Source organism: Oncorhynchus masou, chromosome 15 (genome assembly GCF_036934945.1).
Source record: "Oncorhynchus masou masou isolate Uvic2021 chromosome 15, UVic_Omas_1.1, whole genome shotgun sequence".
In the NCBI taxonomy this organism is placed as follows: Eukaryota; Metazoa; Chordata; class Actinopteri; order Salmoniformes; family Salmonidae; genus Oncorhynchus; species Oncorhynchus masou.
This window is the reverse complement of record NC_088226.1, coordinates 55,187,222-55,200,355: the sequence shown is the minus strand read 5'-3', so window position 1 is coordinate 55,200,355 and position 13,134 is coordinate 55,187,222. Positions and strand designations below refer to the sequence as shown.

The window sequence follows — 13,134 nt, the reverse complement described above, 5'->3', positions numbered from 1 at the left end:
GTGTCCTCCTCCCAGAGCGCTAAGAACCTTGGCGTGATCCTGGACAACACCCTGTCGTTCTCAACTAACATCAAGGCGGTGGCCCGTTCCTGTAGGTTCATGCTCTACAACATCCGCAGAGTACGACCCTGCCTCACACAGGAAGCGGCGCAGGTCCTAATCCAGGCACTTGTCATCTCCCGTCTGGATTACTGCAACTCGCTGTTGGCTGGGCTCCCTGCCTGTGCCATTAAACCCCTACAACTCATCCAGAACACCGCAGCCCGTCTGGTGTTCAACCTTCCCAAGTTCTCTCACGTCACCCCGCTCCTCCGCTCTCTCCACTGGCTTCCAGTTGAAGCTCGCATCCGCTACAAGACCATGGTGCTTGCCTACGGAGCTGTGAGGGGAACGGCACCGCAGTACCTCCAGGCTCTGATCAGGCCCTACACCCAAACAAGGGCACTGCGTTCATCCACCTCTGGCCTGCTCGCCTCCCTACCACTGAGAAAGTACAGTTCCCGCTCAGCCCAGTCAAAACTCTTCGCTGCTCTGGCCCCCCAATGGTGGAACAAACTCCCTCACGACGCCAGGACAGCGGAGTCAATCACCACCTTCCGGAGACACCTGAAACCCCACCTCTTTAAGGAATACCTAGAATAGGATAAAGTAATCCTTCTCACCCCTCCCCCCCCTTAAATGATTTAGATGCACTATTGTAAAGTAGCTGTTCCACTGGATGTCATAAGGTGAATTCACCAATTTGTAAGTCGCTCTGGATAAGAGCGTCTGCCAAATGACTTAAATGTAAAATGTAAATGTAATTTTACATTGTTTATGTTGCAGGCGGTTCACAAGGCCGTCAATCTCCCTGACCACCAATAAAATGTCCTCCGACTGGCATTTGAAGACCTGCAAATTGAGTTAACAGAATATATACGTGTGTGGATTACCGTTCAGATTTATAGGCAACAACCCTGTGAACTGCGCAAAGTGTTGTATTATTCTCAAATGCCTATTTTGGGCTGTTCAGATGCTGAGCTTCTCTAAGCCTTTCTGAGCTGTCAGACACTGACTTTGCAGAGAACGCCACACAAATAGATGAAACTGAAAAAGAGAAGTTTCTGACCAATCAGTGACCCTGACCCTCCCTGTGCTGACTGATTGTCACTCTGTCGCTGTCCCTTTGTCTGCATGCTACTTCCTGTTTGCTATGTTACTCCCTACAGCTGAGTGGGCAGCTGTAGCCAGACCCCAGACGGCTCTATTCTGAAGCGTCTGTGGTGACTGTGCGTCTGTCGCATAGATGATCCCCCTGTGAGCTTTGAGGTCTTGCGTCTCTCCATGGCCAGCGGATGGTCTGGTCTGGCAGCGACTATGGTCACTCTCACTCTTCAGCCTCTAATGGAGAGATAGATTCTACTGCCTCTCTCCTGCTCGCAAAATCCAGATGGCAAAATCCTCTTACGGTTTCCCATAATTGGAACCAATTAATCATGTATTGGCCATGTTCCTTGGTAGCCTCTCTCCTTTTGGGATAAGCACTGCTCAATTGGTTTATTTCTGTGGATTAGTCCAGTGGATCTGGAGCTGTGTGACAGGTCCAGAGAGTCCACACATCTACTTATAGAGAGGAGAGCACTGGAGCGTGAGCTAATACAGTAGAGAGAGAGAGCAAGAGAGGGCTGAGGAGGAGGGGCTTCTATGGCGGGAACTTTGAATGTCTTTGAACTTCAGAGTTGGCTTAACGTTGGACCTCAAGCTTGTGTGTGAAGAGCGGGACCAGAATTAAAAACATATCTTACCATTTTGTAGTTAATAAATCCAATGTCAAATGTGATAACTATAGTATCTATCCCTCACTAGCATTGACGGATCATAGGCGCTTTGTTGCCTGCAATGTAAAATAACATTATTAACCGGTTCCCATGCATTTAAAACAATGGAACTCTTCCGGAACAGTAAAGATCACTTTTGTTCCCTGTTTCTAATTCTGTTCCTTGATAAATATGATTTTTTCAGGTTTTCAGTTCTGTTCCCTGGACCGGTTCCAACGCCTGGTGAATAGGTGTGTGTACTTTCTCTCACTCCGCCGGGCTCAGGGTCTAAAAGAGGGCCAGTTCAATGTACGCAGCCTGTTGTCAAAAATTGATGGGGTTAGGATTTGGGCTAAATCAACTGATGCTGATGTAATTGTGTTTTCTGAAACCTGGCTCAGCAAGTCTGTTTTTGATAAGGATATTTGTATAAGTGGTTACAATGTTTATCGCACTGATCGGGTTAAGAAAGGTGGGGGTGTGGATATATATGTAAAATCTAAATTCCATGTAAGTGTGGCAAAGTCTGAAACTATTTGTAAATAGTTGTAATTTCTTTCTTTGAATATTGAGGTTTCAAAGGGCCTCTCTATAACTGTGATTGGCTGTTATAGACCCCCTCTGCTCTCTATATCTGTGATTGGCTGTTACAGACCCCCTCTGCTCTCTATATCTGTGATTGGCTGTTACAGATCCCCCTCTGCTCTCTATATCTGTGATTGGCTGTTACAGATCCCCCTCTGCTCTCTATATCTGTGATTGGCTGTTACAGATCCCCCTCTGCTCTCTATATCTGTGATTGGCTGTTACAGATCCCCCTCTGCTCTCTATATCTGTGATTGGCTGTTACAGATCCCCCTCTGCTCTCTATATCTGTGATTGGCTGTTACAGATCCCCCTCTGCTCTCTATATCTGTGATTGGCTGTTACAGATCCCCCTCTGCTCTCTATATCTGTGATTGGCTGTTACAGATCCCCCTCTGCTCTCTATAACTGTGATTGGCTGTTACAGATCCCCCTCTGCTCTCTATATCTGTGATTGGCTGTTATAGACCCCCTCTGCTCTCTATATCTGTGATTGGCTGTTATAGACCCCCTCTGCTCTCTATATCTGTGATTGGCTGTTATAGACCCCCCTCTGCTCTCTATGACTGTGATTGGCTGTTATAGACCCCCCTCTGCTCTCTACAACTGTGATTGGCTGTTACAGATCCCCCTCTGCTCTCTATATCTGTGATTGGCTGTTATAGATCCCTCTCTGCTCTCTATATCTGTGATTGGCTGTTATAGATCCCCCTCTGCTCTCTATATCTGTGATTGGCTGTTACAGACCCCCTCTGCTCTCTATATCTGTGATTGGCTGTTATAGATCCCCCTCTGCTCTCTATATCTGTGATTGGCTGTTATAGATCCCCCTCTGCTCCCTATATCTGTGATTGGCTGTTACAGACCCCCTCTGCTCTCTATATCTGTGATTGGCTGTTACAGATCCCTCTCTGCTCTCTATATCTGTGATTGGCTGTTATAGATCCCCTCTGCTCTCTATATCTGTGATTGGCTGTTACAGACCCCCTCTGCTCTCTATATCTGTGATTGGCTGTTACAGACCCCCCTCTGCTCTCTATAACTGTGATTGGCTGTTATAGATCCCCTCTGCTCTCTATATCTGTGATTGGCTGTTACAGACCCCCTCTGCTCTCTATATCTGTGATTGGCTGTTACAGACCCCCCTCTGCTCTCTATATCTGTGATTGGCTGTTACAGACCCCCCTCTGCTCTCTATATCTGTGATTGGCTGTTATAGACCCCTCTCTGCTCTCTATAACTGTGATTGGCTGTTATAGACCCCCCTCTGCTCTCTATAACTGTGATTGGCTGTTACAGATCCCCCTCTGCTCTCGGTGATGCATTTTCTTCTTTGACGCACCTTATGTCTAAACTTCTTTACAGTGAAATGATCTTGATTGGTGATCTCAACTGGTGTTGGTTAAAGCCAGTGTCTGATGATTTAAAAATGTTTTGTAATTCTATGAATCTTACCCAGTTGATTAACTCACCCACTCGCCCAAATCTTAAATGCCCAGATAAATCTACGCTGATTGATTTGATATTGACAAATGTTCCACATAAATATTCTTCCTCTTCAAGGAATACCTAGGATAGGATAAGTAATCCTTCTCACCCCCCCTTAATGATTTAGATGCACTATTGTAAAGTGGCTGTTCCACTGGATGTCAGAAGGTGAATTCACCAATTTGTAAGTCGCTCTGGATAAGAGCGTCTGCTAAATGACTTAAATGTAAATGTAAAAAATGTGGTTGGTATTTTTTGTAATGATTTAAGTGACCATTGTGCTGTTGTTGCTGTTAGAAATACTAAGGTACCAAAGACAAACCCACGTTTTATTCGTAAGAGAAATTTGAAGTGTTTTAATGAGCAGGCTTTCTTTCATGATTTATTTTATTTTGACTGGAGTAAGATTCTTTCATGATGGTTTTTCCCAAATAGTAAACAAACATGCCCTATTCCGCAGGTTCAGGGTTAAAGGGCGGGATAATCCATGGTTTTCTTCTGAGCTGTCTTGTACTATTCACAACCGTAATCTAGCCTGGGCTAAAGCAAGGAAATCATGTTCTGATGCTGATTGGCTTATTTTTAGGCAGTTACGAAACAAGTGGTCTGTTACCACTGATAACCTGAATGACCCTAGAAAGTGTTGAAAGGCTATTTAAGTCTATGTCTGGTAACAGTAATGTTAATGAATTACCGTCATGTGTTTTGAAGGACTCTGTTGCTATATATGACAAAACTGAAACGCTGAATTGTTTCAATGAGCACTTTGTATCATCTGCTAGGCTGTTTGATTCAGTGTCCTCTGTCTCTGTACAACCCTGTGTGGATGAACCAGTGAGAGCTGGTCAAACTTTTAGCTTTTTGCCATTCTCAGTGCAGGTGGTACATAACGCCCTGAAATCCTTAGATCAGAGAAAGCCTGCAGATCCTGATCTTTTGGATCCCTGCTTTTTAAATCTGGCAGCTGATTTCATAGCTTAACCACTTACATCTCTGTTCAATCTAACCCTGGAATGTAATGTAATTCCAAAGATCTGGAAATCAGCATTTGTCCTAACACTTTTAAAAGGGGGAGAACCAACTCTTTTGAATAATTATAGGCCAATCTCAAAGCTGTCACCCCTGGTGAAAATACTTGAAACACTTGTAGCTGAACAGCTAAAAGAGTTTTTATTTACTAACTCTATTTTATCAATGTACCAATCGGGCTTCAGGAAGAAGCATAGCACAATTACAGCAGCCATGAAGGTTTTAGATGATATCACTGAAGCCATTGACAAAAAACAGCACTGTGTCTCACTTTTTATTGATCTCTCTAAGGCTTTTGATACAGTTAATCATGCTATACTAAGGCAGATATTCTCGAGTGTAGGTCTTTCGGAGCATGCAGTTGCATGGTTTGCTAACTATCTGTCTGATAGAATTCAGTGCACTCAATTTGATGGGCTTACGTCTGTTAAATTGTCTGTCTTGAATGGTGTGCCCCAAGGCTCTGTACTTGGTCCTCTCTTATTCACTATTTATATAAATGATTTAGACAAAAATGTCCAAAATGCACAACTTCATTTTTATGCTGATGATACTGTTATTTACTGTTGTGCCTCGTCTCTTACAAAAGCTTTCCAGAACATGCAAACTGCTTTTTAGACTGTTCAACATACCTTGTGTCAATTGAAGCTTATCCTCAATACTGACAAAACTAAACTTTTCTAATGCAAGAAATAGACCTCTGAACCTTTCATCTATTACTGTCAGGGCCAGGAGATTGAGGTTGTAACATCATATAAATATCTTGGAATTTTAATTGATGACGGCCTCTCTTTTAAATTGCATATTCAGCAACTTACAAAAAATTGAAGCTGAAATTAGGATTTTATTTTAGGAATAAGGCCTGTTTTTCTTTTGAAGCTAGAAGGAACCTAGTATCAGCTACATGTATGCCTTTACTAGACTATGGGGATATTTTATATATGAATGCTTCCGCTCAGTGTTTGAGATCATTATCATTTTCTTCCTTGTGATGGATCTTTTGCCACCATCGAGAAGAGGTGCAAGGTGTCAGTCCTTCATACACCTGATGATGTTTCAAAGATGATACTTGAAGCACAACCAGCAAAACCATTCAAGGTGATGAGGATGCAATGTGAAGACTTCAGGCACCTCCCAGATTCTGTCCTCAAGCGACCAGCTGGACGACAGATCACCTCAGTGAAGTGGTTAAAAGTCACAGGTATTGCACAGAGAATAGTATACTAACATCCCATCAACATGCAACATGTTGTTCTAACAATAAAATATCCCAATGCTTGACTGTGAAAGTTGTTTATTGATGTCAGGAATGTTTCTGTTCTAATTTCAGTTAAGGATCCTTGGAATCTGTACGCCAGACAGAGCCACAGTCTATTTGAGGGATGGAAATCGTGGCTGATCTCCAAACCAAAACAAGGAGCTACACCTCAACCTCCCTATTTTGCAAGCCACTACCCTAGAGCATATGAGAGTCCTCTGCCTATCAAAAAAAAACAAGTACCAAGATATACTGTTCTTCCACATTCTAAAAATTAAAACGGCAATAAAAAAAGTATTATTTGAAATAACAAAAAAATATAAATAGTTGTTGGAAGATATGGGTATGGTGAATTATTTGTCAACCATAAAACACCTAATGTGGTACACACAATTAATAATATAAAAATAACTGATTATCTTAAAATGGAAAAATTGTCACATATGGTTCTTCGTCTGTAGGATTCAATTGACACTCTTTACCATGGCACTTTGAGATTTATTTTAAACTGCAAAACCCTTACGCACCACTGCACTTTGTATACCAGGGTTGGCTGGCCTTCTCTAGTCACTCGTAGGCTCAGTCACTGGTATACTTTTATTTACAAAGCCATTTTGTGCTTACTATCTTTTTATTTGTGCATTTTTATTGTTCAGAAATGTGGTGGGTCGTCTCTTCGTTCGCTGGACTTTATCCTGCTAACTGTTCCAAATGTCCAAACTGAATTTGGTAAAAGGGCTTTTATGTACTCTGCGCCATCGTCTTGGAACACCTTACAAAATACTTTTAAACTGGAAGAACTTGTCCCGATTGGTGTTTTTAAATCACTGATGAAGGATTTTGAGGCTGATTCCCTGACCTGTCAATGTTTTTAATTTGCGGTTTTATACTCTTGTGAATTCAATGGTTTTTACTAGATTACTTGTAGTTTTTCATGTTGTCTGTCTGTATTTTTTTTGTAATGACTTGGTGCTGCCTATTTTGGCCAGGGCACTCTTGAAAAATATATTTTAATCTAAATGAGCCCTTCCTGGTTAAATAAAGGTTAAATAAATAACTAAAATAAATAAAGGCTCTAGGTATTGCTCATATATTCAGATTCCGGTCCCCTCCTATATGGTAAGGCTTTCAGGACAGTTGGGCCAATTATTCTCTCCCCCACTCTCCCTCCGTCTCTCTCTCCATCTCTGGCCAGCCAATAGATGGGAGAGGACAGAGTGACAGAAGCTCCCCAACAGGTGCTTGGGGCTTAGGGCAGGGCTTTAATCGTTGCAGTATGAACACCTAAGCTAATGGTGACAGGATTTGGGCTCACTGGAGCCTCTTATCAGGCCAGCCACTCTGCTGCAGCTTTCAGGCAATCAGCCCGGCCTCCCCACAGGTACTCAGGCACCTTTGCACTTTTAAGTCTATCTGCTTGGCTTTTCGCAACCCGGCTCAACATTTATACACACAGACATACGCACGCATGCACGCTCTGCCTCCCACTAACTCTAGTTATTGGATTTCACTACCATCCGGTCCACTGAGACATAGGCATTAGTTTACCTTTTCTATCATGTAACAGTGGCACTAAAACATGAGTCTCCTGGTTGTGGTTATATTTGATCACTAACCTGCAGTGAGACGGGCTGCAGTCACTACAGGCCTCCTGTCTTCAGCCTCTAGGTTTTATTATTAGGCTGTGTAGCCAGAGCGGCTGGAGCCAAATGCTGCAGGATTTGACATAATTATTTATTATTAGGCCTTTGGATTTGAGGTTAGAGAAAGGCCAAAGGCCACGGACCGAGTCATTTCCTGACACAGTATGGGGCTCCTTATTGGGAATGTCTATGGCCTAGTCTGCTGTAACCACCACCATATGTCTCTGCCCTACAGACATTGTAGTCTTTTTAATAGGTTCCCAGTAATATTAAGCTTGTCTGTGACATCATCCGTCATCTTTTAGAGCATTAGAAGAAGATTGATTGTTGTTTTCTATTTCTGGTTGGAAAGGGCAGACAAGACAACAGATATAATTGAACAAACTTCCACACCTGTGTGGCCTCTGGTCCAACACCACCCATCAACAGACTAGTCTAACCAGAATCAGCACATTCGGTCTCCAGCCTGGCCTGGCCTGACCAACACTCTGCGGATGGGAGTCAAGCACTCACTTCCTTTTTCGTTGTTGTATTCTTTTCTTTTTTTACCCTTTTTTCTCCCCAATTTGATGGTATCCAATTAGCAGTTACAGTCTTGTCTCATTGTCTTGTCTCATTGCTGCAATGCCCATATGGACTCGGGAGAGGCGAAGGTCAAGAGCTGTGCGTCCTCCGAAACACAACACAACACAACACAACACAACACAACACAACACAACACAACACAACACAACACAACACAACACAACACAACACAGCTTCTTGACACAATGCCCGCTTAATGGTGACCCGGAAGTCAGCCACACCAATGTGTCGGTGGAAACACCGTACACTTCGCAACCGTGTCAGCGTGCATTGAGCCCGGCCCGCCACAGGAGTCGCTAGAGCACAATGGTACAAGGACTTCCCTGCCGGCCAAACCCACCCCGAACCCGGACGACGCTGGGCCAATTGTGCACCACCCCATGGGTTTTCCGGTTACGGCCGGCTGCAACCGAGCCTGGACTCGAACCATGATCTCTAGTGGCACAGCTAGCACTGCGATGCAGTGCCTTAGACCACTGTACCACTCGGGAGGCCCCAATCACTCACTTCTATAGCCGCGGCCACCACTAGCTCAGATAATGTCCTTTGCGAGCTTTGAGATTGATTTGATACAAATGTATTCAGATTCAATGGCATTTACTTTCATATGTGATTGATGATACACAGACAATGTATGCAGGATTATAAAAGATGGCTGAATAAATACATTAATGCTCGTGGCTAAAATCTGATGAAAACATTTATATTTGTGGAATATAAACATTTATATTTGTGAAATATACCTGGCTCCAATGTAGAGAGTCCGGTTCACCTTGAGAACTCTCTGAATATGCAGTGTCTCCTGTCTCAGGGATGAACGATGTGGCCGACCCAGAAACACTGGGTACCGCCGTACCACTGTTTAGAGAGAGAGATAGAGAGAGAGAGCGAGAGAGAGAGAGAGAGAGAGAGAGAGTCAGAGGATGAGAGAGAAGGATGAGAGAGAGAAGGAGGAGGGAGCAGTGAGGGAGAGAGAAAGAGAGAGTCAGAAGATGAGAGAGAGAGATGAGAGAGAAGGAGGAGAGAAAGGGATGAGAGAGAGAAGGAGTAGAGAGCAAAAAAGAGGGAGTTACATAATTTTGTTATCATGCAGTAGTTATCTTGGGGGTGAACAGAGAGGGGAGAGAGCAGAGGGAGGATACAGGGGAGAGGGAACCATACATCTGCTAAGTTACCATGGGAAGCCGTCTAACGCTGCCATCTCTTATTGGCCTTGACTGGAGTAAGTGATAGAGTGCCCTCTTCCTTCTTCTTTTGTGTCCTCCCACTATTCTGTCCATCTCTGTTCCCCATCCACCCATCACATATATGCTGAGACTGTTGCCTCACTGTCTAGGCCCATTATCTGCCTTAATCCAAAACCCTACAGGACCCTACAGGACTCCTACATCTTAGCATTGATAGCCTGAGAAGGGTCTGAATTCAGCTGGGAGGTCTTGGTCGATACTATTGAGTTGTGGTCAATCATGGCCAACTCTGTTCTGGTCTGGAGACTGCCCTTCTATAATGGAGGCTCAGAGTCTGGCCCTCTGTGGGAGCAGCCTGACATAAACCCTGACTCTGACCTCGCACCCACACAACTCACTGACGCCTTACTCCTCACACTGTGCATGTCGGCCCTGACCCCACTCCCACAACATAGATCCTGCATATGACCCCTTCAGTCACACCTCACACTACTCCACCCCTTCCATGTTAAACCATGACAGTGACCCCATACTCTACACGCTGTATGTGAGAGAGGTGTTACCTTCAGTGGGTATAAAGTTCAGAGGCCCCGGTTCCTCTGGAAATGCGGCGCTGGCCAATCGGAGGAGCCAAAACAGCAGGAAGAAGGGTGGGGCCAGGGTTGCCATGGCAGCAGTAGAACACAGACTCTGTGAAGATAAAGAGAGACAGAGAAAGCGTGGTTAGTCAGATTAAGCCGTAACAGTGACATAGCAGTACACAAACCTAGTGTGACCAGCTCACACTACAATGCACTACACACACTGACTGACTGTCCAGACAAAGCAGGCATCCTGTCTGCATTCCCACAAGATCTCTCTCTCCCTCCAGCTGGACAGAAAAATGTAGAGCGAGACAGAGATGATGGAGAAGAGAAGTGCACAGTCAGCCTGAACAGCCTGAACATGAGAAAAGATCAGACCACAGGAGCCCAATGACACATGAGACACAATGGAGGGAGGGTGGTTTACAACAAGAGGGCAGTAGATGGAGAGAGACAGAGGGAGTGAAAAAGAAGGAGGGAGAGAGAGAAAGAGAGAGATAAGAAGGCTGGAATGGGTGAGAGACAGGAAGAAAGAAAGAGAGACACGGCAGAAGGGAGTGAGAGAGAAAAAAGAGAAGGGGAGCGAGCGAGAGAGAGGGGGTGTGGAGAGAGAGGGGGTGGAGAGAGAGAGAGAGAGAGAGAGAGAGAGGAGTGAGGTGTGTCAGGTGACTGTTTACTCAAATTAAATCTTTGCCGTCAACGCAAATCACATCTCTGGCAGGTGACTAAACAGCAGGTATTTTTTATGAAGCTGTTCTACAGCAACCTGAGCCACAACGAGAGGATGGGAGAGGATGTAATGCACATGGAAATACAAATGATAGCCAAATTAAGTTAGCACACCCAATCCATCGAGAAAATCACTCCTGCACTTTGGAGGAGGCTAGCCTTGGGTATTGCTATTGACTGTTGTCATAAACCTCAAACCGCCTCCCAGAACAGAAGAGATTAGAGCAGAGCAGCTCTTAGTGCTGAAGGTATATTATGCTCTGTAGTGGCTCTTTGTTGTGGCTGAAGGAAAGAGCACTCTCCATACTTATCATTGCGTCCCTCTCTGCCTCTCTTCCTGGATGATTATGCTTCTGTTCTTTTCACATAAAATCTCAGCGTGACGATGTTCACAAATATACACTACCGTTCAAAAGTTTGGGGTCACTTAGAAAAGTCACTTAGAAAAGCACATTTTTTGTCCACTAAAATAACATCAAATTGATCAGAAATACAGTGTAGACATTGCTAATGTCGTAAATTACTATTGTAGCTGGAAATTGTAGATTTTTTTATGGAATATCTACATAGGTGTACAGAGGCCCATTATCAGCAACCATCACTCCTGTGTTTAAATGGCACGTTGTGTTGGCTAATCCAAGTTTATAATTTTAGAAGGCTAATTGATAATTAGAAAACCCTTTTGCAATTATGTTAGCACAGCTGAAAACGGTTGTCCTGATTAACAAAGCAGTAAAGCTGGCCTTCTTTAGACTAGTTGAATATCTGGAGCATCAGCATTTGTGGGTTTGATTACAGGCTCAAAATGGCCAGAAACAAAGTACTTTCTTCTGAAATTCGTCAGTCTATTCTTGTTCTGAGAAATGAAGGCTATTCCATGCGAGAAATTGCCAAGAAACTGAAGATCACGTACAAATGGAACGTGCCATTGGAGCACAGGAGTGATGGATGCTGACACTGGGCTTCTGTACGCCCATGTAGATATTCCATAGAAAATCTGCCGTTTCCAGCTACAAAAGTCATTTACAACATTAACAATGTCTACACTGTATTTCTGATCAATTTGATGTTATTTTAATGGACAAAAAAATGTGCTCTTTGTTCATAACAAGGACATTTCTAAGTGACCCAAAACTTTTGAACTGTAGTGTATGTCACCGATGAACAAAACATGAACTATTTAAAAATATTTGTAAAGATGACACTTATTTAACTTTTGACATTATTACAGTTTACACTGTCAATAATTTGTTTTGAAAATCAATAAAGGGAAAAGCTGTCAGTCACAGTGGCTGACAGCACAAACACAAATGACTCAATGAGTGGGTGTTATTCAGTGGTGTAGTGGTGTAGGTATTATCACATTGGACTCTTCAAGGTTTGGATTTCTTTATTCAAAACCATTTCCATATTTTACTGTGGTTACAAAGGCATTGCATGACACAAATGCAAATAAAGGCACTTTCACACTGCCTCTCTCCTCAGCATTATCACACACTCCACACACACTGCCTTTCTCTCCTCAGCATTATCACACACTCCACACACACTGCCTTTCTCTCCTCAGCATTATCACACACTCCACACACACTGCCTTTCTCTCCTCAGCATTGCCACACACTCCACACACACTGCCTTTCTCTCCTCAGCATTGCCACACACACTGCCTTTCTCTCCTCAGCATTGCCACACACTCCACACACACTGCCTTTCTCTCCTCAGCATTACCACACACTCCACACACACTGCCTTTCTCTCCTCAGCATTGCCACACACACTGCCTTTCTCTCCTCAGCATTGCCACACACTCCACACACACTGCCTTTCTCTCCTCAGCATTACCACACACTCCACACACACTGCCTTTCTCTCCTCAGCATTGCCACACACTCCACACACTCTGCCTTTCTCTCCTCAGCATTGCCACACACTCCACACACACTGCCTTTCTCTCCTCAGCATTACCACACACTCCACACACACTGCCTTTCTCTCCTCAGCATTGCCACACACACTGCCTTTCTCTCCTCAGCATTGCCACACACTCCACACACACTGCCTTTCTCTCCTCAGCATTGCCACACACTCCACACACTCTGCCTTTCTCTCCTCAGCATTGCCACACACTCCACACACACTGCCTTTCTCTCCTCAGCATTACCACACACTCCACACACACTGCCTTTCTCTCCTCAGCATTGCCACACACTCCACACACTGCCTTTCTCTCCTCAGCATTGCCACACACTC

General features: G+C 44.1%; 1 protein-coding gene across 4 annotated transcripts in view; it reads right to left on the bottom strand.

Moving 5' to 3' along the window:
- LOC135556480 (semaphorin-6B-like) overlaps window positions 1-13,134 on the bottom strand; it is a 142,905-nt gene that overhangs the window by 58,481 nt on the left and 71,290 nt on the right. For all 4 annotated transcript variants that reach the window (XM_064989716.1, XM_064989717.1, XM_064989718.1 and 1 more), the window contains 2 exons: window positions 10,135-10,261; window positions 9,128-9,242 (listed from right to left, as the gene is read on the bottom strand). In XM_064989716.1, the coding sequence (XP_064845788.1) occupies window positions 9,128-9,242; window positions 10,135-10,261 (242 nt within the window). The remainder of the gene's footprint in view (window positions 1-9,127; window positions 9,243-10,134; window positions 10,262-13,134) is intronic.